The 23,022-nt window shown below is 44.8% G+C and overlaps 1 protein-coding gene across 3 annotated transcripts in view; it reads left to right on the top strand.

Moving 5' to 3' along the window:
• MAPRE2 (microtubule associated protein RP/EB family member 2) overlaps positions 1 to 23,022 on the top strand; it is a 92,013-nt gene that overhangs the window by 23,411 nt on the left and 45,580 nt on the right. For 2 of the 3 annotated variants that reach the window (XM_085537409.1, XM_015855514.3), the window contains exon 2: positions 4,267 to 4,328. In XM_085537409.1, the coding sequence (XP_085393535.1) occupies positions 4,267 to 4,328 (62 nt within the window). Of the gene's footprint in view, positions 1 to 4,266; positions 4,329 to 17,570; positions 17,766 to 23,022 lie in introns of those variants that run through there. The other variant, XM_015855513.3, reaches the window with a different exon arrangement.

Below are 23,022 nucleotides of genomic sequence, written 5' to 3'. Positions count from 1 at the left end.
TAGCTTATACATCAACCACCACTGATTACAATATTTAATCAGGATTTTTTTTTTTTTTTTTTTTCGGCTCAGGGTTCCTCCTGGTTCCCCAGCGATATCTCGCCAATGTGCCAGTATACACCCCAGGGGTGAGCGCGCAAGGACCTCTTTGCTCTGTGATTTTCCCATCGTAACTTAATATAAACCACCATATTCTTTTATAAGTAAAACCACTTCTGACACAACAGCATTGTTATGACTTATGACCACATACTTTACAACAACCAGTAATTAATAATACAAAATAAACATGTATTAAAACAAAGACAAACAAGTATTGGAGACAACTTTCGCTTCGTCCGTCCCCGGCCGTTTCCCTCGCGGGAGGACGGAACCGCGGGTCGGGACTCCACACTCGCCCCGCAGCTGGGCTGCGTCTCACTCACACCACACTCACACGACAATTCAAACAGAATTACAATATATCATTTGTTAAGCTTAACCAAAGATGTTAAGAACACCGGTGCTAGTTGACTTAGGCCACCTATATAGACAGCGCTGTACGATACCAGTTATCCCAGGATTACCCAAATCACCCTGTACGAGAGAGCAGACAAGCTCTGCCCAATTACCAATCACCTGAATGTGAGCAATAGCTCTTTTACCATGCGTACGACTTACTGGCCCCTTTGTAGGCACTCCCTAGGGAGTCCTAACCCAGCCGGCAACCTAACCTAACCCGTGAGCTCACATCCCTGGGGGGGAGCACGCCGACTCCACTGTGCCCTGCGTAGGACGTCTCCTCACGACTTACGGGTCCCCCATTTCACATACCTGGTCCGCCGATAGATGGTTCTTGTCTGCTCCTGCAGTGATCAGATGAGGGAGGGGAGTCCTTCCGAGAAATCTCGGGGCGCGCCAAAGGCGTCCCCCTTCTCAGCTGGTCCTGCAGCCGAACAGAGAGGGTCCCATCTGGGGTGCCAAATTGACTTGCGGAATCAAACTCTATAATCCAGAGATGGGTTATAAAGCAGGTATGTTTATTCCAGCGTTGCGCAGCGCCGGGTGCAAGGGGGATAGCTCCTCCAAACTTGCACACCGTAAAGAGAAAAGTGTGTTACAGATATAGGTTAAGCTAATACATAATCAATAGTCTCCTCCTCAGTTTGATTACATATTCATTACATTCCCTATGGCCCCGTTCCCCGCGACCCCATTCCCTCATTCCCCCTGACCCCATTCCCCGCGACCCTTGCCGATGTTTTGGGGTGAAATTCTTCTTCTGTTTTCTTCTTGGTGTTATCTGCTGTTATTGTTCTCCCATGTTGGCATCATCTTGCCCGGGGGGGGGTATCTAATCCTTCTTGTCAGAGGTCTCTGGACAGTTTCTTCTTATCTTTATTGCCCTCTTCTCTGGCTTTATTTTGACTAAGTGTCTGCAATTCCCCCTTTCCCTGCACTTTTAAATGTACAGTTACCCTTTGTCTTGGTTTCTGTGAAGTTCCCCTTTCCCTTTCTATAGCAAAGTGTTACCTTACCACCATTTTGAGGCTTTGCTCACTCTTCACAATGGTCTATTGAATCTGCCCAAGGCCATCAGCAGTGCACACTATCACAAAGAGCACGTTCTGGAACTCCTCTACATCTGAGAAAGAAACAAACATAGGATACAGGGCTGTGGATACAGCTGGTGAAGTGAGGGGCCCCACAAAGTTCTTTCTGATCTCCTTCCTGGAAGCCTGTGTCCTGCCGGTCCAGCAGCCTTTGGCTGGGCTTGGACTCACAGATTTGAGATCCTCTAGATATTTATTCTCTTCCCTTTTACTTCTTGGCCTTTTTCCCATGTTTATCAGTGTAGAAGGAATGACTTCTCAAGATGTTTTGATAGATAATCTATTTAGGAGGTGAGCACCTATTTTAATGTCATAATGGCCTGTGTGTGTTGGAGAGTATTAAGGGGCTGAACTGTGCTTACTACTACATGCACAGCAGTGCTATGATGCCTGAGTCTGCAGCTATGAACAGTGTGTGTAGAGGAGGGAAAGAGATGGCATCCTTGCCTCTCCTTTGTCTTCCCTGCATGCCTTTATCCTTCCACCATTCTAAAGAGAGCTCCAGCACCTCATAGTTAGCTCCTTCACATTCAGTAACTAGGACCTCTTCTGCATTCCTTTGTCCACCTAAATTACATTTTACCTTAATGACCCAGTGTTTCCTACCACTCCCTTGCCTGGATGCTGCTCTGGCATCTGAAGCTAGAAGTACAGGTTGAGGTGTTGGCATGACTTGTGGAGCAGGTGGAGGCCTGGGAGTGCTGCTGCACACAGTGGCAAATGAATGCCAATTATCTCACCTGGCCAAAGCCACCATGCTGCTCATCACCTGTGGCTCAGGTGAGCACCTGCATGCAGGCAGAAGTCAGGAGATGCTGCTGAGGTGTAACATCCTTGGTTTGACCTGTGTGTAGATCATGGATCATTAGTTTTCAGGCATCAGTAACCTCTGTTATGATGATTTTTTTTCTTCCCCCTCCCCTTTTTTTGTTATTTTTGTGATTATGTTGTTTATGGGCATAGTTCAGTGTGGTGTCATTAAGCAAAGAACTCTCAAATTGAGGTCTGCTTACCGAGGACAATGAAATAGTTACCTGCCTTTGATAAATAGCACTCTGTTCAGAAAATGTAGCTGAGAAGTGGTTCCATGATCAGATTGTCTATTGCATTTCCAAGGGAATCACCATGCTTCACCACTGCTTTTTTGCCTGCTAGCAGTTCTCAACACCTGATGCAAGATCACTCCTTTAAACATTGTCTTAGGAGTGTCCCTTCCTTACAAGCTGTTGGAGCAGTGCTGTTAGATCCCAGCTTTGGTTCAGAAGGTCTAGTTGAGTAAAAAGCTAACATACCACGTCAGATTTGCTGTTCCTATGCCAGTAGGATGCCTGAGGTTTGTCAGCTGTGCTGGAATCACTTTCCACATTAAACAAATGGAGGAAAAAGAGAGTACGTTGAAAAGCAAAGCTTAAGAGGCTGGGAGAGATTCAAAGAAATGAAACAATAACATGTTTAATAGCTAATTCCTATTCTGGTTTGGCTTTAAGGTAGCTTCAGCTTTCCAGTCTGCTCACAGGATTCCTAAGTTCTCTGCCAGAATGACTCACAGCTCCCGGAGCTGGGATCCAGCCCTCTAGACAGGCAAGCTGTGTTTAGAGGTTTGTTTACCTTTCCCAGATAATAATGTATTGGAAAGAGACTTGTTTTTTTTCCTCCACTTAAAATAGTTTAGGACCAATGTAAATTCACCTGATCTGGAAGCTGAAGCTTCTTGCATCACTCAGTCCTGATTCAGTGTGAGTGCTGCTGGGATCTGTTTAATGTAGGTTCATGCTGTTCCACAGGGGTGGATGCCTTCAGAATACCCTTTCCTGCTGTTGTGTCTCAACTAGTTGGCCATGAATGCAAAACAAGCAATAACCAGAGCCTCAATCTGAGTAAACCATTATTTACCTGCTAGGAATGATATTTCCTGCTGACTGAGAAGGTGAATTAAGAAATCTAGCCACGTAACCCTAATACGTAATTCATAACACAAACAGAAAACCATATATGAAAGCCACATATGGTTGCTCCTGCTTGTGTTTCTGTAGCCTGTGATGCAGCACTTGAGAGAATGGATGTGAGGACAAATCCAGGAGTTGTAGGAAACTGTGCCAAAAAACATGGAAAGGATTGGGCCTTGAATGTGTCTGCTGCAAGTGGGCAGCATCGTGGCTTCATTGCCAAGTAAGAAAACTCTAATGATTGCCAGTGTCTTTTTAGTTTTGTATTAGCAAAACCATGAGTTCTCCTGGGTATTGGTTCATGTTTCTCAATGGTAGGTTTATTTTCCCCCATAAATCTGTTTAGACAAGTGTAGCAAGGCCCCGGTTGCATGACACAATGGTCATAACTGATTGCCTGTGCTCTGCAGAAGCATGGTCAGATGAAGAATCAGCCATGTGCTCAACAATTATGAATAAACTCTGAATGTAGCGCCGCACAAGGGAGCTCATAGACTTGCTACTATATCAGAGGGGCATCTGATTGTTGTGCAGATGTGTTAGACACAGAACTATTGTGTACACAGCTGAATTAGGTTATTGTAATGGGGGACTTCTCCTCTTGCTTCACTTTTAGAATACGGCTATTGCATCACTGCCCAACCAATACAGACAAAGACCATTCAGTGATGTATCTATTTATTTCCTATTTGCTTGTTGAACTAAATGTTTTCATGCTTTCTTTCCAGAACCAAATTGCTGCAAGGAATAGCTCAAGCCAGCAAACAGGGAAAGTGTTTGGATGCTCAAAGTAAGTACTGTTTCTTTGTATGTGTTTGTTACTGTGCTTGTGATTGATAAGATGTTCAAGAATTTGCACTTGATTTGTGTTTTTAATGCAGTAGCTAAGTAGGTTTGGTACCAATAGTTAGTAGTATTCTTTTGCAGTGTATTTAACCGTGTAATTAAAAGATTCAAGTCATTAAGAGTTATTCATTCATGCAACAGAAATGATGGAAGCTAGACTAGCTGCCACAAACATTTTGGAAGCAGCTTGTCTTTTTGGCTGGTGTCGGAAGGAGATGATGGTAGAAGGGGATAAAAGGGGAAAACTACTATTATTACTGAGAACACTGAGGAAATCATATTCTTATTTTTATTTGCTGGCTTTTTTAAAAAATATTAACACTTCTGTACACTATTAGTGCTTCCTTTAACTTGAAATGGAAAAGCACACCAAATGCTGCTGTAAAGGGTTAGTAACTTACACCAGATGGAATCTGTAAAGTGCTGTCTTTTTTTAAATTCCCAAATATTTGAGTTAAATGGCATCCCATCCCAGCTGGATGCTGCCTCAAACTCTGCAGCCTCCAACTTGATTTCTCTGAAATCCTCTCACTGAGTCACCAGTGAAGAGAGAAGGGATGAATGTTACAGGGAAATGCAAGGCCCACAAGGTGGCAATGTTTAGAAAGGATGCACCTCCAGCAGATCTGTGCTTCTTCTAGCTGTCACTTTCTCTCTTTCTATCCTTACCATGCATCTCTGCTTCTACACAAGAAATGATAACTGTTGTCAAAATGCAGTGCAGGATGCTCAGTAATACAACTCCTTTTGGAATAAATGGGCCACTGGCACTGCACACTGTGTTGTGGTGGGTGCTATGTATGCATTTTCTCTTCGCATCATTAATAGTTTGTGGTACAGGGTGGGAGTGTGTGGTTATTCATAGCTAGTGCTGAAAATACGTATAACATTGAAACGATCCTGAGGCTGTATAATGAAGCACTTTCATTTTAAAATAGACCACCAGTTTTCTGGTAGTGCTTGAAAAGCTGATACAAGCCTAACATTGGATGAGGGTAGGAGACACTGCACTTTGTGGTGGTACTTTTGTTCATGCTTTTAGTTAAGTTGAAAATAAGAGGTTTGTGTCTGAGCTATTTTAAAGCCTCGTTTCACAGTGAAACTTGGGATTTGCTCCAAGTTATTTAGTGCCCAGGAAAATGTATTGTGGACATGCTCCTTCCCATGTGGCAGGTGGAAGTGTGATGGGGCAGTGCCCTATACTCATCCGTGGCAAATTTCATCTAGTTGTTCTACTCATGCAGGGATAAGGGATGCTGCTGAAGTACTGCTTCATTACTGATGTTATACTGCATTCTCACAAGTATTTTGGAGCTACTGGAAAATTGAAGAGAACGATGAGCACTGAGATAGGATGTAGTTGGTCATATAAATGTTCATTTGGTGGTCACATACTATCTGTGTAATTAGGAACTTATCTGAAACACGTGGTTTTCCTGGAATCAGTAACCCTACTCTTGAAGCGGCAGAGGGCTCTCTGGTGTATTCTCCATGCATTGCTGCTCACTGTGTAACCCTTTCTCTCCAAATCTTTTAGTCCTTATGGCCTACTATATCAAAATGAAAATCTGCTTTCCAGCCTTTTAATACTAGACATTTGTTATATTGCTAGAGAGTTAGCTGAGCTTAGAACTGCAGAAAGTAAATCCATGTAACGTACTGCTACATGCTAGTTGTCACTCAGGAAACCTTCCAATCATGTTCTGGTGCTTTTGAGGCTGGCAAAGGAGCATTCTTTATGCTGGAGTTAAGTTACATGGAGAATAATGTAAGGAATGAATGCTGGAGCATCCAAGAATTTTATAGTTCTCACATGAGTTCAGAAATGTTGTGGTAAGATTGAGGATAGGAGAAAAGAAAGCAAATTTTAGTTATGTATAAACACACACGTATGTTGAGCTACTGATTTGTGATTTGTTCAGGGAGGGACCTTTTCTCATTCCTCCCCTGTGCAGAAACAAATAGTGCCTGGTCCTTCATGCAAATGCTGCACTGAGTTACATAAACTGGGAAGAATAAAGGCACATTCCCTCTCACTTCATTCTCCCTACATGCCAGAACCAGCACTGGTGTAAAATAAATGCTGCTTCTAGATAAGTGAGCTCTGTTTCCCGCTCGGTGGGAACCTTGCTTGTTTCCCCAGACTGGTCCCCTTAATTCCTACCACAGAAGACCTGACTTCCCTAGGGGCTGCTTTGAACTTTCAGCCAAAAGAATTCAGATGTATGAAATATTTGAACTTCTGGGCCGAGCGGACAGCTTTGAAAGCCTTTTCATCCTGTGGAAACAATGTCAGGTCCCCCAAAATGCAGTGGAGGACATCTGTTTGGGAGACAGTTCAGTATAGGATGCAGCTGCTTTATGTGTTGTTTTGATCCATCATGAGAAAATGGGAGACCTAAATTCTGAATCTAACGGAGAAAAGTTAACTTAAATGGAATGTTTGTGTATGGCTTTGTATGCACCAGTGCTTGTTCCCTTTTTAACTTAGGAATTGGTTAGCTTGAATAGCCATTTATGGTATTGTCTGGAAATATTATGAACTTTGGGGTGATATTTATTTTTTCAGCATCCCGTACCAAAAATTATCCCACAGGAGCTCAGCAAAGCGGTGATTCATCAGGAACGTAACTTAGCTTTTCAAAAAGATAATGTGTGGGTTTGTTAGAACTTAATAATGAGATCCTTTCAAATGCAGGAGCTGACAACAGCACTGACATAAATTCACAATAACACAGAGGCTTATGGTTGGAGTTCTTATTAAATAGGAAACTCATTTTCTACTGTAATGAGGATATTATGCTGTTTTCATGCCACTGTTACCTTTTGTGCTCAGAATGGTACAGAAGCCTCCTTTTTCATTTATACACAACAGGACTGTTCAGAGGTTATAGAATGTTGCTACTTTGTGTCACGGCTGTCAATATAATGACAATATACAACAGAAATAAAAGAATTATACCTATGTTTGTGGGGTAGTTGTTGTTGCTGCTGCCTTCTGTGTTTTGTCTGTCAGTGATGGTTCACTTAGAAATGGGAGAATAATTGATAAAGAACAACTCATGTATGACTCAGCTTTTATTCTAACAGCAAACCATTATTATCATTGTTATTTTTGTAGGTCCTTCATAGAAAGCAAAAACACGAAACCTCGTCAGATGTGTCAAATATGAGGTATTTGTAGTGCATCCAGATGCTGTAAAATAGCTGTTTCATTTTTTCAGAGCAGTGTCTGGATTTTATAAACATAGTCTTGCAAATGCGAGTAGAACCTCTGCTGGCTCTGTGCAGTCATCCTGCATCTGCTGACAGACTGGTTCAGTTTAAGGCAACAGAGGACCTGCTTCTAAAACCTGCAGGCTATTGCAGATGCGGTGGGAGGTGTGAAGCCGAGTGCTGTGGCTGTGTTCCTGCCTGTATCACATTCTGTGTGAAGTGCATGTGTGCTGTGATGTGGTGGGTGCCATGTTGCCTCTCTGATGCTATGACTGAAGTAGGAACCTGAACAGCAGGTGCTGGGCTGTTCAAGTTTCAGCATTTCCTAGTATTTCTTTACAATCACTTTGGATGGAAACTTAGGCCTTATTTATTGGTTTCTTAGGCTCTGATATCAGTAAGTTCCCCCACGATCTCTGGCTTCCAGAAAATCACCCTCTATGAGGAGTCACAGTAAAGCACGAGCTGCCAGCAATGCACAGCATGTTCATGAGGTCAGGTGGATGCAATGCGTCTTTAATTCTAGGAGTTATCCTTAGGTTAAAAACTTTGTTTATAATAATGTCACCTTCAGCCTTGCTGGAGACTTGGTTAGTCAGAAGTAGGGTGTGGGGTGGCTGCTGCTGTGTGCTTTACTGCTATGTTACAAGGTGGTAAAATTAGGGGTTTTCAATTTCCTAGGACCTAGTAATTTTCTGCCGTCGTTGTGTTTCCTCTGCTATTAACTCAGAGCTTACACCCAAGCCCAGTTTTTGTGATTGTCAGTATCTTCTCATGCATTTGTTCCTGCTTCAGAGTGATGCAGGAGCAAAAGGGAGGCCTGTGGAGGCAGGAGCCTACACAAGGGCCAAGTGCTGCAGCCTCCGAAACCTCAGCTGGATACCTGCCACCACCACCCATATAGCTCTGTTAGATATCTGCTGTGAGCAATTAGGCTGGCTGAGCATCACAGTGCCAGTGTGGGGAGTGCCAGTCTGAGTTTTCTGTGCATAAATATCCACAGTACGAGGAAAGCAGTGGTGCCCTCAAGCTGAGCTTTATGAAGTGGCTTCCATCAGCTTCATCCTCTTACATGAGGTCTGGATTTGGCTCATCGCTAATGACCTGAGCGGGCTGCATGGGATAAACATACTGTGAACAGTACTGTAGAAAATACTGTTACATTACATTGGACATTTTAAAAACAATAATGGGTTCCCACCTTGTGTCTTTACAGAAGAACACTATTGATTGCATTCAAGTGTTTTCAGACTTGATCTGATTTCATAACTCAAATCTGTTTTGTCTAATATAAGCGGCTTCATGTAATCACTCTTCTAAATCGAAAGCTTATGTTTGACAAGTGGGTCACTGGTTAATGGAAGCCAGTCAATCCAGCTGTTTATCTTTTCACTAAGATCGTGCACTTTCTGTATGCTCTTGTCTGTTCAAAATGGAGATGTGTACATTTCTAATGGCATTCCCTCTATTTTTTAATAGGAACCCGAGATTTATTTTGTTTCATCTGTCCCCTACATTCAAATAAATGAGTCATAGAGGTATTTCAGCTGGTATCGCATTTGATCCACAAATATGTATCACTGGTTGTGGTATTATTCATCTGATTCTATAAAAGAAATCTATAAAAGATTCTATAAAAGAAAAAGCTCGCAAACATTATTTTAACCTCCCAGGCCCCAGTATTTCGCATGTGTCTGTGGACAGATCCACCTTCCACTACAGCAGCCTAATAGTAGCTTTCTTCTAACTTGCTTTGCCTCTCAGCAAATGGACAAGGACTTGGTTTTTTTTTGCTAGTTCTGAATTTCAGACTTCCAGAAAGTGCTGTGTCTAAATAAAGCACTTGCAGCATCAGGCTACTAACGGCCTCAAAGTATTCATGGAAACTTGGTCTGATATGCCAAGTTCCAAAAATCCACTTAGGAAATGTCTGTCTGTGAGATAAGTCTCCTGGCACAGTTTGCAGATCTTTGTTGTTTTGTTTTCTTGGTTTGTTTCTATTCAGAGCATTAGCGTAAGTGTAAAGTTATGGTTAAAATTATCTGTGAATTTTTTTTTCCCCTTTTGACAGCAATCTTATTGATAAAGGCTGAGTAAACAGTAAGGTGCTAACAAACATTTATTGTCAAAAAGAATGATCTATCTTTTGTTTGTATCTGAGGAAACTGTCACTCGTTCGAGGTTAGTAAGACACTTGTGTAAGGGAGCAATAACATTGTGTTTAGAAGACTGACTTCTTGCTCCCAAAGAAGCAACACTCCTCATTGTCTCTGAGAGCTGGTGATTGCAAATAAACCCTTGCAACCTGGTGTTTGGGAGCTGCCCCTAAGGGTTCCAGCTGTGATGCGTTCAGAGGTGATGTCTCACCTACAGCGAGGAGCAGCAAAGGTGATGGAGTCATAAATATGGGTGTCGTGGCTTAAGGTGGCTGCGTGTGAATGTGCATGCAGCTTAGCTCTTCTGTAGCACATTCTTCTCGGCCTGTAGATGAAATGAGGCGTTATTAGCTAATGATAGTGTGTTAGCTGGACAATAGGCAAGCTGGGGGCTTTGTCTGAGGGAAGGAAACCGGTGTGACCCAGGTTCTCTGCAGGTGGCTGATGAAGGAAAGTGGAAACTGCCAGAGTGCTACAAAGGATGATGCTTGACAAAGGAAGGGGGGAAAAGAATGGGAGAAGGAACAATGGGAAACCCCAGATGGGGAAGAAATCTCGAGATGAAAGGAGGAGCTACTCATCTCATTATAGCAATGGGGAAAAGGGGTGGGTTTGCTTCGCTGCAGAGCCAGTTGGAAAGGGCAAACAGCTAAAAGGACACATGAACCAGAAAGCAGACCCTGAAAGAAGGGACTGTGAACCAGCACCTGCCATAAGGGCAAGGCTGGGGAAATTTGTGAAGACAAGTGATGGTGTTTTGAGGAAGCTGGTTGTAGCATCAGGGCCTGTTTCTGTACTTGCAAAATGGGGAAAGCTGGCAGAAACTAGACTTTGTAAAATGCTATAAATGTAAGAGATAAAAAGTAGTTATTGAGGGAAGGGTGAAATGCAAACAAAACCAAAAACAACACAGCTCTTTTTATGTAATTTCTTGGCATTTTCTAATTTGGTGGGCACTTAATACATGCTCTGTAAGAGAACGTTTTGTAGCATGCAGTAAGAACGTGAGTAAACCTTGTATTCTGTGATAAGGCACTGGGTTCTTGTGTTCTGCTGTTGCTGAATGGTCGCACGCTACTGGATGGTTTGGCAGTATGGTTTTGATCCGAAGCAGGCATGAATGTACTCTGTATTTCTTTCCCATTACTTAAAGTATGTAATAATGTTTATGTTGGCATTTTGCAGGGTGTGGGAGGACAGACACCTAATTAACCGTTTCCTGGGGTGAAGTAACCCCTTCAGATGTTGGTTCATAATGGTTCTGCCCTTTTAGTTGTCTGGTTGAAGCGTTTTTGATCCAGTAATATGTGTCAAAAAACTTGATGAACCCTCTGCTGGAACCATTGCTTTCTTGTGCCAAGCTTCTCTCTTCCTCTTTAGCAGCAGTGTCTTGGACAGCTTGGTAAACTTTGGCAAATATAGTTTTCCTTTTGATGGCTATAATCCTCTGCAAGCTTCATACATTCAGTAACTCTAATGCTGGTACTAGACAAAGGGCAGTGCTGTAAGTAGGTCTTGATTGACAGTCATTGCAAAGCTTTTAAACTTCTACTTATGTTATATAGAGATACTGGACATTCACGTGAGGCATTTAGTTACTTGGACAGCATGCACAAGTCAAATAACTGTCAACTTCAAATCTCTTGCTGCACAATATGAGCAGAGAATCACTTATCATTATTAGCTATTGTTGAATTCCTGGTGTATATTATCAGTGCCAGGTTGAGTTTTCAGCAGTGTAGTATAACAGTGCTCAAAATCATCACCTACCAATAAGGTATCGCTGTAGTGCAGGACCTCAGGCATGTATCAGGTTTTCATGCTAGAAACTTGTATCCTTGTCAGACAGCACTGCAAAGCATTTGTCCTCCCTTCTGTCTCAACGTTGCTTTTATGAAACATGTCATTAGACTGTAGTGTCTTTAAAGGACATTGCTACTATATTCTGTGTTGAGTGTAAGTATGACCGTCAGAGAGTTAGATTTTCCATTTCTGTATGCTGTTCTTTTTATTTCACCTTTCAGTTTTTCCAGCCACTTATCTTGAATTCCAGGAGAGCCAAGAAGATTCCTTGACAGCTGAAAACACTTGCAAAAAAAAAAAACGTATGCTAGATTCCTCTTCTACTCTCTTATATTTCTGAAGCCTTCAGTTCTTTTACCAGTCATAATTTGATGGAGTGTTTTTACCTAGTATACAAATGTCTGAAGTTCTGATCGCTTTATGTATTAACAAGTTATACCTTGTGGGAACTTCGGTATTCAAAATCCTTCACAACTGAAATTCGAATCTTGCGTTCATTTCATTAAGGTTTTTGTCATTCTCTGAAAAAGATTGGTAACTCATTACCTGAGCAGTTCCAGTGTTTTTGGTTTGATTCTTCATAGTTAATATTTTAACATCTGAACTGTGTCAAAACAGGTTAAGAAAACGAGTTAAGGTTGCCCTATAAATGGAGCTTGCTACTGCAATCCTAGCTCTAGCTAGGATTACTCCATAGTATTTCTATGTAAATGGGCATGCACAAGGAGTGAGTCAGGCCCTTCTCTTTATTCTTTTTAATCAGTATTAAAGGCAGGGTAAGGCGGAGGAGTTGTTTCTTCAAGCATTTATTGATCACAGCTGACGTTTATAGATTTTCAAATGAAGTGACTCCCCAAAATGTGCCTGAAAGCTTGTGATAAGCCACTACACGTTAAACATAGACTAAAGAATTCAATTATTGATTTGGTCTGGAGTAAAGGGAAGTAGGAATTTCTCCTCTTTGTAACCATCGTTCACTGAATGTTTCCTGCTGTCACTGCCTTTTGTTATGTAGGAAGTGTCGGGTAAAAAATGTTTCACATTCAGTGTGAACTACTAGTGTTTTAAACGTGGAAACCTTTGATGTATATTGAAGAATGCTTTTTTTTTTCCTAACTAGGAGTTGTTTTTCTGTAAAGCAGACAGATTTAGCTAAACCCTGCAAGTGCTGAGTTTAGCTAGTGTCCATTAAGCCTATTTATGAATTCCAATCTAACTACAGGAATAACACTACAGTATATGATTTGATTCACAGTATCTGTTCTGTTCAACAGTGATAAAACCCTATTTCTGTGAACAGAAACAACAAAAGAAAATACCGGGTTGTTTTGGTTTTTTTTAGATGGTTTTTGAATCTTGGAATAATCCTTTGATTTCTGTTTGCTTTCTACAGCATCTACAAAAGGTAGAAAAGCTGCTACCTTTCTAAAGGAAAATGCCCACAGGCTGTGGCTCTTCAAGACTACCCTCTTTAGTGAGGAATTCATACACTAATGGCCAGATTAGATTTGCAGCTTATGGCTAAATTTTCAGGAATGCTTTGCTGACAAAGACCTGAACTTTTCTCTCACTCTTCCTCCCAGGCACAGAACACTTTAAAATGTGAAATATGACCTCTGAAATATAAATATGTCCGTATATTTAAAAATAGGCTTGAATTACCTCATAGGGATGTGGTCCATGCACATTGTCTAATTGGGACAGCCCTCTCTTTCTTTCTCTTTCTGTCTCTCTCCAGGGAAGGCATAATCAAGACTTTGCTTAAAGTGGCAACAGTATGATCCCCAAGGGTGGGAAGCTCATTCTTTATCTACAGGATGTCTGGAGTGATAAGTAGCTGTTTTAATAAAATTCATGCAGTGTTTCTTTGTCCTGCCAAGCCGTTATTGTTTGCTCTTTGGTATGGTTAATTTAAATGCAGCGTGCCCTGAAACATACAGCATCAAATAGAGTAGTGGGATGGGAGAGTTGGTTTGGTGCCATGTATACAAAGAAAACCATTCAGTTCTGGTTTAAAATTGTCATTTTAAGTGATTTTACGTCACAGTGGGAGCTTTCCTTTGGACTAATCAGTGAGGCTATTGGATGATATGCCAGTGAAACAGGAAATGTGAGCTCTTCTGCACGGACCAGGTTAGCCTGAAACATATCGTACGCCACATCACATCTGATATGCGTTCCCTGTGTTAGTTAACACTGCTGTTGTTAATTCCCCTATGGATGTTTCTGTGTAATTGTTATCATTACAGGTTGAAACCATGCATTAATTTAGGCTGGCACAAACCAGTGCTCCCTGACAGGTGTGCAGTTGCAGATATAACATCTCCGCTTCCATTAGATAATATGCAAATTGGGATTTCCTAAGGCTTCTATTTTTATTTTGCTAATGAAACTATTATTCAAGGTGTGTACTATCAGATATTAGGCTGATTCTGTCACAGCACACTCATGATTTTATCCATTTTACTGAAAATATATCTACTGGGAATAAACTGCATCTGTGTACCTTGATGAACAGAGGCTTCCTTTATCAGGATGTGTCCAAGCCTTCAGGCTAAGTTTTCCTGCTCTTTCCAACCTTTTTCTACTTTACTTTATTCACTTATTTTCAAATCTGAACACTGTTGGCCAGATCCTTTGTGTACGACCTGTTCCTGATGAACACATACACTTGAATGCTAAAAATAACGTTGATTTTGCTTTAGCAGGGTGTAAACCCTTTGTTTTCCAGAGATCTGTTAATCTTTATTCTGATAATTTAGGAGTATCGGGAATGATAGTTGGATTAGAAAAGTAAACTACGCTGGTTGGGGTTGCTGCTTGCTGAAAGGCTTTGCTACCTTCCAAGTGTTAGCCTGGAGTTTTCTCATTCTTTCCTAGTGAAAAAACTGCCCTTGTGACGGAAGTGTTCATGAAACTCCTCTGAGAAGGGAAGCATGTTGGCCAAAATAATCATACTGAGTGGTGTTTACTGTGGTTTGAAGCTGTAGCTGAGGAGTATTCTGTAGCAGTGCAAGGAGTAACATCACACAGGGACTCCTTTGCTAATTGGAGCAAGAACAGAAGATGCCAGAGATGAGGGATGCTCATTGGCATTCTTTTCGATCTCTCCTCCATTTCCTTCTACCACAGAAAGAAGTTATGCGAGCAGTGGGGAATTTCTGCAATCATTAATTGTAATTTGCAATTTGGCTATGTCATATAAAGCTCACTACAGCTGTTTTTTTTAATCTTCTGACAAATATATTAGCTGAAGCCTCTGGTGTGGCCATCCACTCTGTTTTCAGAGGCTGTGCATTGGTCACTTCTTATCAGTGGTAAAATACTCATAATTTATTTCCGCATCAGCTAGATAGTGCAAAATTTTAGCTTGAGCACACCTGAGGCCTTTCAGCCCCTGCTGTTTGGGCAGGGACTGGAAATGAAAGCTCTGAAGAGAGAGGAGCAAGCAGAATTTTGGAGAACAGTGCTCAGGGCTGTTGGATTTCTGCTCTTCCCATTTTACTGAAGTATTGAAACACATATACTGATGTAGAGTGATGCTTCTTCCTGTCTGTGGTTCATTTGAGGCTCTCTGGTGAAACTGTGGGGTCTCTTTGCAGCCAAACTCAGGTAGGAGATGGGGAAATACAGGTGAATGTGGTGCTGGGAAGGCAGAACATTTCTGTCCTTAGAGAGCTTTGGGATTTGGCTGGGGAAAGCCACACATGCCCTGAGCTCATGGTGGCAGTGGCAATCCTTTTCTGAGCAGGAGGGTGGGCTGGGTGACCTCCATATGTCCCTTCCCACCACTGCTGCTGTTCTTGATGCTTGAAGATCTGTTGCATCAAGCTTTGTCATCACCACTGTGCGTAAATTGGTTTCTTGGCTCTTCTTGATTTGCTCAGTTGACTTGCCAGATGTGAGCACTAGATTTCAGTTCCTTCAGTTTATCACAAATACATATATATATATGTGTGTGTGTGTGTGTGTGTGTATTTTAAACAAACGCTACTCTGACCTTTAGATCTTTGAGCTGCATTTCTGCTCCAATGCCCACTGCATCTGTGTGGCCAGCAAGTATGCAGTCACCTTGTAATAGTGACAGGTCCCTGTTTCTCATTGTGTGTTACTGGAGCTCTGTCTCAAATCTGCGCTCAGACTGATGAAAACAGAAAGACAGTGTGGTGGCTTCCTGCACATAAAGATAAGTGCTGCATTGACAGGCCACACAATGCTTGGAAATGGAGGTGTAAACAGAAGGAATGCCATGCATGCCAGGTCAGTGCTGTACCCTGTGCTCCCCAGGCTCTGTGAGATTAACCAAAGCAGCATGTGTTGTCTGAGGCCCTGCAACAAGCAGCTTCTGCCTGTGCCTGGCTCACTGTCTTCACTGAGGCAGTATGCGTTCTTTGTGCTTAAATCCTAATGCAAAGGCAATGAGGGGTCTAAAGGGAGGCTGCTGTGCTCTCCTCACCTGCATTTCTCTGCTGTAGCTCTGCCAGTACATGTTTGAAATGGTTTGGGGAGGCTTCAATAAAGAAGCTTCTGTTCTATGTGAGTGGTGAAGAAGTGTAAAAATATTTTTACAAAGGAGGGCAACAGTGTTTTATAGCTGGCTGCCTGGCAGAGCAGGTAGGGTTATGTCTGGCAGCTGAAGGCCCGCTATAGATTATTTTTATGTTCAGTGTAGCATTTCTGGCTTTTCCCTGCTCATCAGTGTTACTAACGCATTTACTGGCCTTCCCTGCAAGATATATTTTGTTGCTTGTTTTTAAACAGACTCAAAGGAAACTTTCTGCAGCAGGTTTACTGTTGCCAGATGAATTGAGTATTTTTCAATACAGCATGTCATCTGCAAAGGGCAGGAGGTTGGTTACTGGAAACATCATGTTTTTTTCTTTTTGGAGTATTGGAAAACCTGGCAGAGGCAATAAATAACACCTCCAGCCTCAGTGTTTAGAGGGCTGTGGCAAATGGGCTGGTTGATGCGACTTCTGATAGATTGCTCTGAGCGTGTGTTACTGTGTGATGCTGATTTAAGCCCATGTCAGTTCTCAACTGAGTGTTGTGCAGTCAGTGTGGAGGCATCGACTGCACTGGTGGTTTCTCTGTGAATCTAAAATCTATATTGTGAACATAACCGTGTAAGCTCAGCTTTCAGCAATGTCATTTAGCCTGAAAGGTTAGGTAAGGTTTCAGGGGAGACTCAGGTTAGTTGTTAGGAATAAATCCTTTTCAGAAAGAGGTGTTCACAGAGTGTGTGGATCACAGAATCACAGAATTGTAGGGGTTTGAAGGGACCTCTAGAGATCATCGAGTCCAACCCCCCTGCCAAAGCAGGCTCCCTACACCACGTCACACAGGTAGGCATCCAGGCAGGTCTTAAATATCTCCAGAGAAGGAGACTCCACCACCTCCCTGGGCAGCCTGTTCCAGTGAGTGGATGTGGTACTGAGGGATGTATTAATCTAATCAGACTGATCTGAAAGTGTTGTTCTTTCACATCCAGCAGCCTCGAGGCTGCAGGGATCTGTGTAGACGTTGTGCCCCATAGATGCCCTCACAGTTTTCAGGGCAGGGGAGATGAGCTGTGATCAGTTTGTCAGTAGTATGGTGGAGCTGTGATCAGTTTGTCAGTAGTATGGTGGAGGTGTGAGTGAGTTCTGCTCTGTGACTGTGGCCTGTGGGGAAGCTCAGGACGCCAAGGCCCAGGCCTGCCTCATGAAGAGGTGGCTGTCCCTTCTCTCTTTGGCTTCAGACGTCAGAGGGCATCGCTGGCTGGGGAAGAAAGGAAGTGTGGAGATGGCGAATGCCTGCTGCATGCAGGAGGGTCAGGACTGGGGTGTGAGGTAACCGTGTGGTGGGCGATAACCCCGCAGCGTTACCGCCACCTGGGCACTAGGGCTGTGGTGCTGTGGGGGAGGCGCGGAGTCGGCGTGTTGCCATGGCGCGGGGCGGTCATGTGGCCGGGCTGACGCGCGGGGCGGGGCTGGCGGTGCGAGACGGCGGCGGCGGCAGCGGCACCTTCCGCACAGCGGCAGCAGCAGCAGCTACAGCAGCAACAGCAGCAGCGCGGGGAGGCGCGGAGCCGCGGGAGCGCCAATGCCCGGACCGACCCAAGCCCTGTCCCCAAATGGCGAGAACAATAACGACATCATCCAGGACAACGGCACCACCATCATCCCCTTCAGGAAGCACACGGTGCGGGGGGAGCGCTCCTACAGGTACCGCTGGCGGGCGGCGGCCGGGCGTGAAGGCGGGGGGGGCTCAGTCCCCCCCAATACACACACATAGAGACAGAGGCGGCAAGGCATTGTGCGGGAGGAGGAGGGGGGTGTCCTCGGCCGGGGCGGGAGGAAAAAAATAAAAAATGATAATTAAAATGTATTTTAAAAAATAATAATTTAATAATTAAAAAAAAAAAATAATGAGGAGGAGGAAGAAAAAATCCCGCCCGCCCGCCGTTCTTAGAGCAGCCCCCGCCCCGCAACGCCGGGCGCGGCCCCCGGCCCAGCCCCGCTGCGAGGGCTGCGGGCCGAACGAAGGCTTTGTGCAGCCCCGCGCCCGCTGGCATTGTTCAGTGCGGGGCTCGGAGCCGGGCACGGCCGCTCGGATGCTGACAGCGAGCGGAGCTCCGCGGGGAACACGCCCCTGGAGCAGGAAATGGGGCTGCGGCCCCGGGGTGGGCTGCGACGGGTCGCGGCGAAGCTTCTCCGAGCGGAATCGCCACGGTGTGCGGCTCCGTTGGGCGCTGCCAGTCGCAGGAGGGCTCGGTGCTGGCGCGTTGCCGTGGGGCGGGAGGGATACCGGGCTGCACCGTGGAGCTAAGCCGTACCGTGCCGCCCCCGAGCCTCGTCCTGCCTCTAGCGCAGCCCCGGAGCGCTGCGTGATGTCGGTGTTGTTTGCTTTTGTGATCGGCTTTATCTGCTCGCAGAAAAAAAATGGAGCCTTCACTTCCTATCCCTAAATGACTGCTCGGCAGCGAGTGGTTCTATGCTTGAGGAAAGCTGCGTTTTCACTGCGCTGCTGAGGAGAAATATGAGGTGGACACGTGATAATTCATTCCAAGCCAACCTTCGGTTATTGTAGTGCGAACCCCAGGTGCTGCAGATTGCTTGCAATCTGCAATTGTCTCACCGCTTGCTTGCAGAAAGCTCCTCTGGAAAACCTCTCCTGAATGGAGCACTCCATTATCCTTTTGCAGCACATAAATACAGTCTCCAGCAGCCATCAACAAGTCGGTTTGCTGGTCCTAATGTCTGCTTCACCCTGCACTCAGCTGTATCTAGGAAAGGCGTTTTGTGAGGCTGTTGTGTTGAGCACACGGTGATGGAAATAATTGCATCAATTGCCCAATTTTGCAGAAAGCACGAATTTTCTCAGCATCTGAATGAAAGGCGAATTCTTCCCAGTGCAAGGCGCATTGTAGGGCTTTGCATCCTTCTGTCTGCCTATGGGGATATATGAGAATGCAGGGCAGGTGATGCTGGTGTTGCATTCTACATTGGGGGAGTAAGCAATCCAGTTAGAATTCTTTTAGAAATGAACCTTTAATGCACAAATGGATTCCCCAACGGAGTTGTTCCTACTTAGGCTCCTTGTGGAAACCCACCCTGCCCTTCACAGAATCACAGCATTGTAGGGCTTGGAAGGGACCTCTAGAGATCATCGAGTCCAACCCACCTGCCAAAGCAGGCTCCCTACACCATGTCACACAGGCAGGCGCCCAGTCGGGTCTTGAATATCTCCAGAGAAGGAGACTCCACCACCTCCCTGGGCAGCCTGTTCCAGTGCTCCGTCACCCTCACTGTAAAGAAGTTCTTGTGCACATTCATGCGGAACTTCCTATGCTGTATTTTCATCCCATTACCTGTCTCCACGCACTACTGAAAAGAGACCAGCCTCACCACTATGGTTCCCACACCTCAGGTATTTATAAACCTGGATCAAATCCTCTCTCAGCCTTCTTTTCTCAAGGCTAAACAGACCCAGTTCCCTAAGTCTCTCCTCACAGGGGAGATGCTCCGGGCCCTTCACCATCTTAGTGGCCCTCCGCTGGACTCTTTCCAAGAGATCCCTGTCTTTTTTGTACTGGGGAGCCCAGAACTGGACACAATATTCCAGATGAGACCTCACCAGGGCAGAGTAGAGGGGGAGGATCACCTCCTTCGACCTGCTGGACACGCTCTTTTTAATACACCCCAGTATGCCATTGGCTTTTTTGGCTACAAGGGCACACTGCTGGCTCATGGTCAATCTGTCGTCCACCAGGACTCCCAGGTCCCTCTCAGCAGAGCTCCTCTCCAGCAGGTCTTCCCCCAGCCTGTACTGGTGATGTGAGAGGGGTTCCCTGGTGTTTACCACCACGCTGAGAGTGCAGCAAGGAACTGAACCCACACCACGAGTCCCAGCCGTGTGAAGCCACAAATAGTCCTCCCAAGCCTTCCAAAGCACATATTATATTTTGCAGACTGGGACATACAGGCCCGAGGTGTTAAATTTCTCATCCACGCTCGCTTAGCTGGTAAATGGAAACCAGTTGCTTTGGTATAAAATGCAACTGGGGGGAGATGTTGCCTTTTGCATTAAATGATGAAATCAGTAAGGAAACAATAATAAGTAAATAAATAATAAGAGTAAATCTGTACTTCTCTGCCCATGTGCTCCTTCTGTCCCAAAGGAAGGATCTGTGTGTGTTCCAGATCAGGAGACTGACTTTACAATGTGGTTGAAAGCGAGGTGTTGTTTTGTTGGCCTGAAATAGATTCAGACTTGTTTTGGAGAACGGCATTAAATTTAAGTCTAGTTTCTTTTCTGTGTTCAAAGAAGACTGACGAAATTCAATGAGAAACCAAGTCAACAGCTGGGTGGAGATATGTTCTCATGTAAGCATGTCTGCAGTGCTTCTTGGCTGATTAGGAGCACTCTGTACGGCTGATCAGCTCACCATATGATTCCATTGAAGTGAGAAAAAAGACAGTTTGTGTTGATCATGTTAGTAGCTCGAGGTCCAGACTTGTTGAGAACTTGTGGAGTCTGGGTAAATGCAGCGAGTTGTCGTTGTCCTCTGAAACTGTCAATGCTCCTGGTGTAAATCACAGAATGACCCGGGTTGGAAGGGACCTCAAGGATCATGTAGTTCCAACCCCCCTGCCTGGCAGGGCCACCAAACATACACATTTACTAGATCAGGTTGCCCAGGGCCCCGTCCAACCTGGCCTTGAACACCTCCAAGGACGGGGCATCCACAACCTCCCTGGGCAGCCTGTTCCAGGGAATGCTGGAAATGCTGCTAACCACATTAGTAACCTGGCGTGTTATTTCCAGGGGTGTTTGCTCTGGGCCTAACTGCTGCTATTTCCTGTCATAAGTTCCATCCTAGGTTGGATGGAACTGGAAGCAGGAGAAAGGCCAAATGTTTGCAAGTGACCACACCCAATGAATGTGGCCTCTGCTTCTCTAACAACTGCGTTTGTGATAAGCCCTTGCCTTGGAAGCACCCAGAGAGCAGCACAGTGCTCACTGCTCCCTGGGAGAAGCGGGGACCCTGCAGAAAGTCGTCGTGTTTCAGCTCGGACCCTTTTCTTTCACTTTCGTAAAGCTGGCTTCCTGCCTCTACTGCGGCTGCTCATCCGTAATCTTGTTTTGTGATTAGGGAGCGCTCTGCCCAGAGAGAACTGTGCTGGTCAGGCTCGGCTCTCAAAAAGCAGGGGGGGGAAACTGCCTCATACGGATTGGGAATTGCCTGCAAGCCCACATTGGTGAGGGTGGCTCTGCTCAGTGCTGTTTGGGGGGTTTGAAGCATGTTCCGTGGCAGACAACCCAATTTGTGCAAGGGAATGAGGTGCTTTCAGGCAGAACCATCTCCACAGCGTGCACCTAGGTGCTCTCACCAAGGAGGATCACAGAATGGTTTGGGTTAGAAGGGACCTCAGAGCTCATCTGGTCCCAACCCCTACCAGTGGGCAGGGCTGCCACCCACCAGCTCAGACTGCCCAGGGCCCATCCAACCTGGTCTTATGCAGCTCCAGGGATATCTGAGAACATTAGAACCGCACCCAGCTTCTGTGGGTTACCGGAGCATCCTTTTAGTAGCCCTATTTTAGTACGTGGTGGGTGTTGTTGGTTTTTTGTCACTTTTTTTTTTTTTGCTTGTTTTTTTGTTTTTTAACCTTTCTGGGTTGCATAGCAACAGCAGTATTTCCGGCACGTTAACAAAAACAGGAGCAGGTTTAAGATAGAAGAGAACTGAATTGGATGCTGCTGCTTCTCGAAACAGGCGTTTTGCTTCGGTCCTGCCTCCCTAGATAACAGACAGTGAAAAACTGGTGATGTGGAAGCAGGGCTGTGCATCAGGAGTGCCCTGTGGAAGCTTTTCCTTTGGGTTGCTCCTTTGCTGCATGAGTGGCTACTGCAAGGGAGGTGCAGCCACCACTGCGCAGGCAGGCTGCGCTGCAGGAATGTTCTGGGAGGAGAACCCTGAGTAACCACTCGAGATAGGAAAAATTGGTTTTGGAGGCAGTAGGGAGGGGGGAAAAAAAGAAGAACACAAGTGTAGTAGGTCTGCGTTTTAATCCTTGGCATTCAAATGAGTGTCTTCTTAAAAATATCTTCAGAGGTTTTGGTTTTGGGGCCTGGGGGTGGGGAGGTTAGTTAATTTGACAGTCTTTTCTCCTTCCTCATGCCTAAAGATAATTATAGCAGAGGCTTGGTAAGGAAGGAGATGAAGTGTGTGCCAGCTTTTCATTTTGGGGATGCAACTTTCAGCCTTTGTTTGATAATTGAAAACGAGCAGTCGCGCCACATCTGTTCTCAATCACACAAACCACTGAACGGGATGGCATGAAGGCCTCAGCGTGCAGTAACAGCGGTGACAGCAGTGAGAATTGGGCTATGTGTGGGTGCCTGTGTGTCCCACTGGATCCTTGTCCCCAGCTCGGGGTGCTGATTGCCTGCTGCCCCATCAGTGCCAGAGAGCGTAGATGGAACACATCTGTGTCTGTGCAGGGACGGTATTAACTTAGCCCTGAAGAGCCGCGTGAGTCTTGCTGTGCTCAGATCCCTGCTGCCTGACTCACCAATCAAGCATCTTCATCATATTGTTTCATTATAATTAGATGGGAGGGGAAGGGGAATATCAGCTATAAAAGTTTACTGAACATGCATTTAACTCTTCAGGTTTTTCAAAAACAGTGGCCTTTTGGTTTATTTTTAGCCCAGTTCTGTTGTCCTTACGCTAACTCTTATGCTAAGATCTGCTTGGGATTTTTTTTTTCTTAATAGTATAAATTTCTGATGGCACACTAAGTTACTAAATATTTGATAGAGAAGGCTCTGCATACCAAAAGCACACCCAGTACGTGGCTTGGCTTATCTATGTGGAGATGTTTTCTTGCTTTGCATAGAGCTGAGAGGGGACTTGATCCAGGTTTATAAATACCTGAGGTGTGGGAGCCATAGTGGCGAGGCTGGTCTCTTTTC

The sequence above is a fragment of the Coturnix japonica genome, chromosome 2, assembly GCF_054131305.1.
Source record: "Coturnix japonica strain WE chromosome 2, WE-NBRP24, whole genome shotgun sequence".
Lineage (NCBI taxonomy): Eukaryota > Metazoa > Chordata > Aves > Galliformes > Phasianidae > Coturnix > Coturnix japonica.
This window is presented reverse-complemented; position numbering and strand designations above follow the sequence as displayed.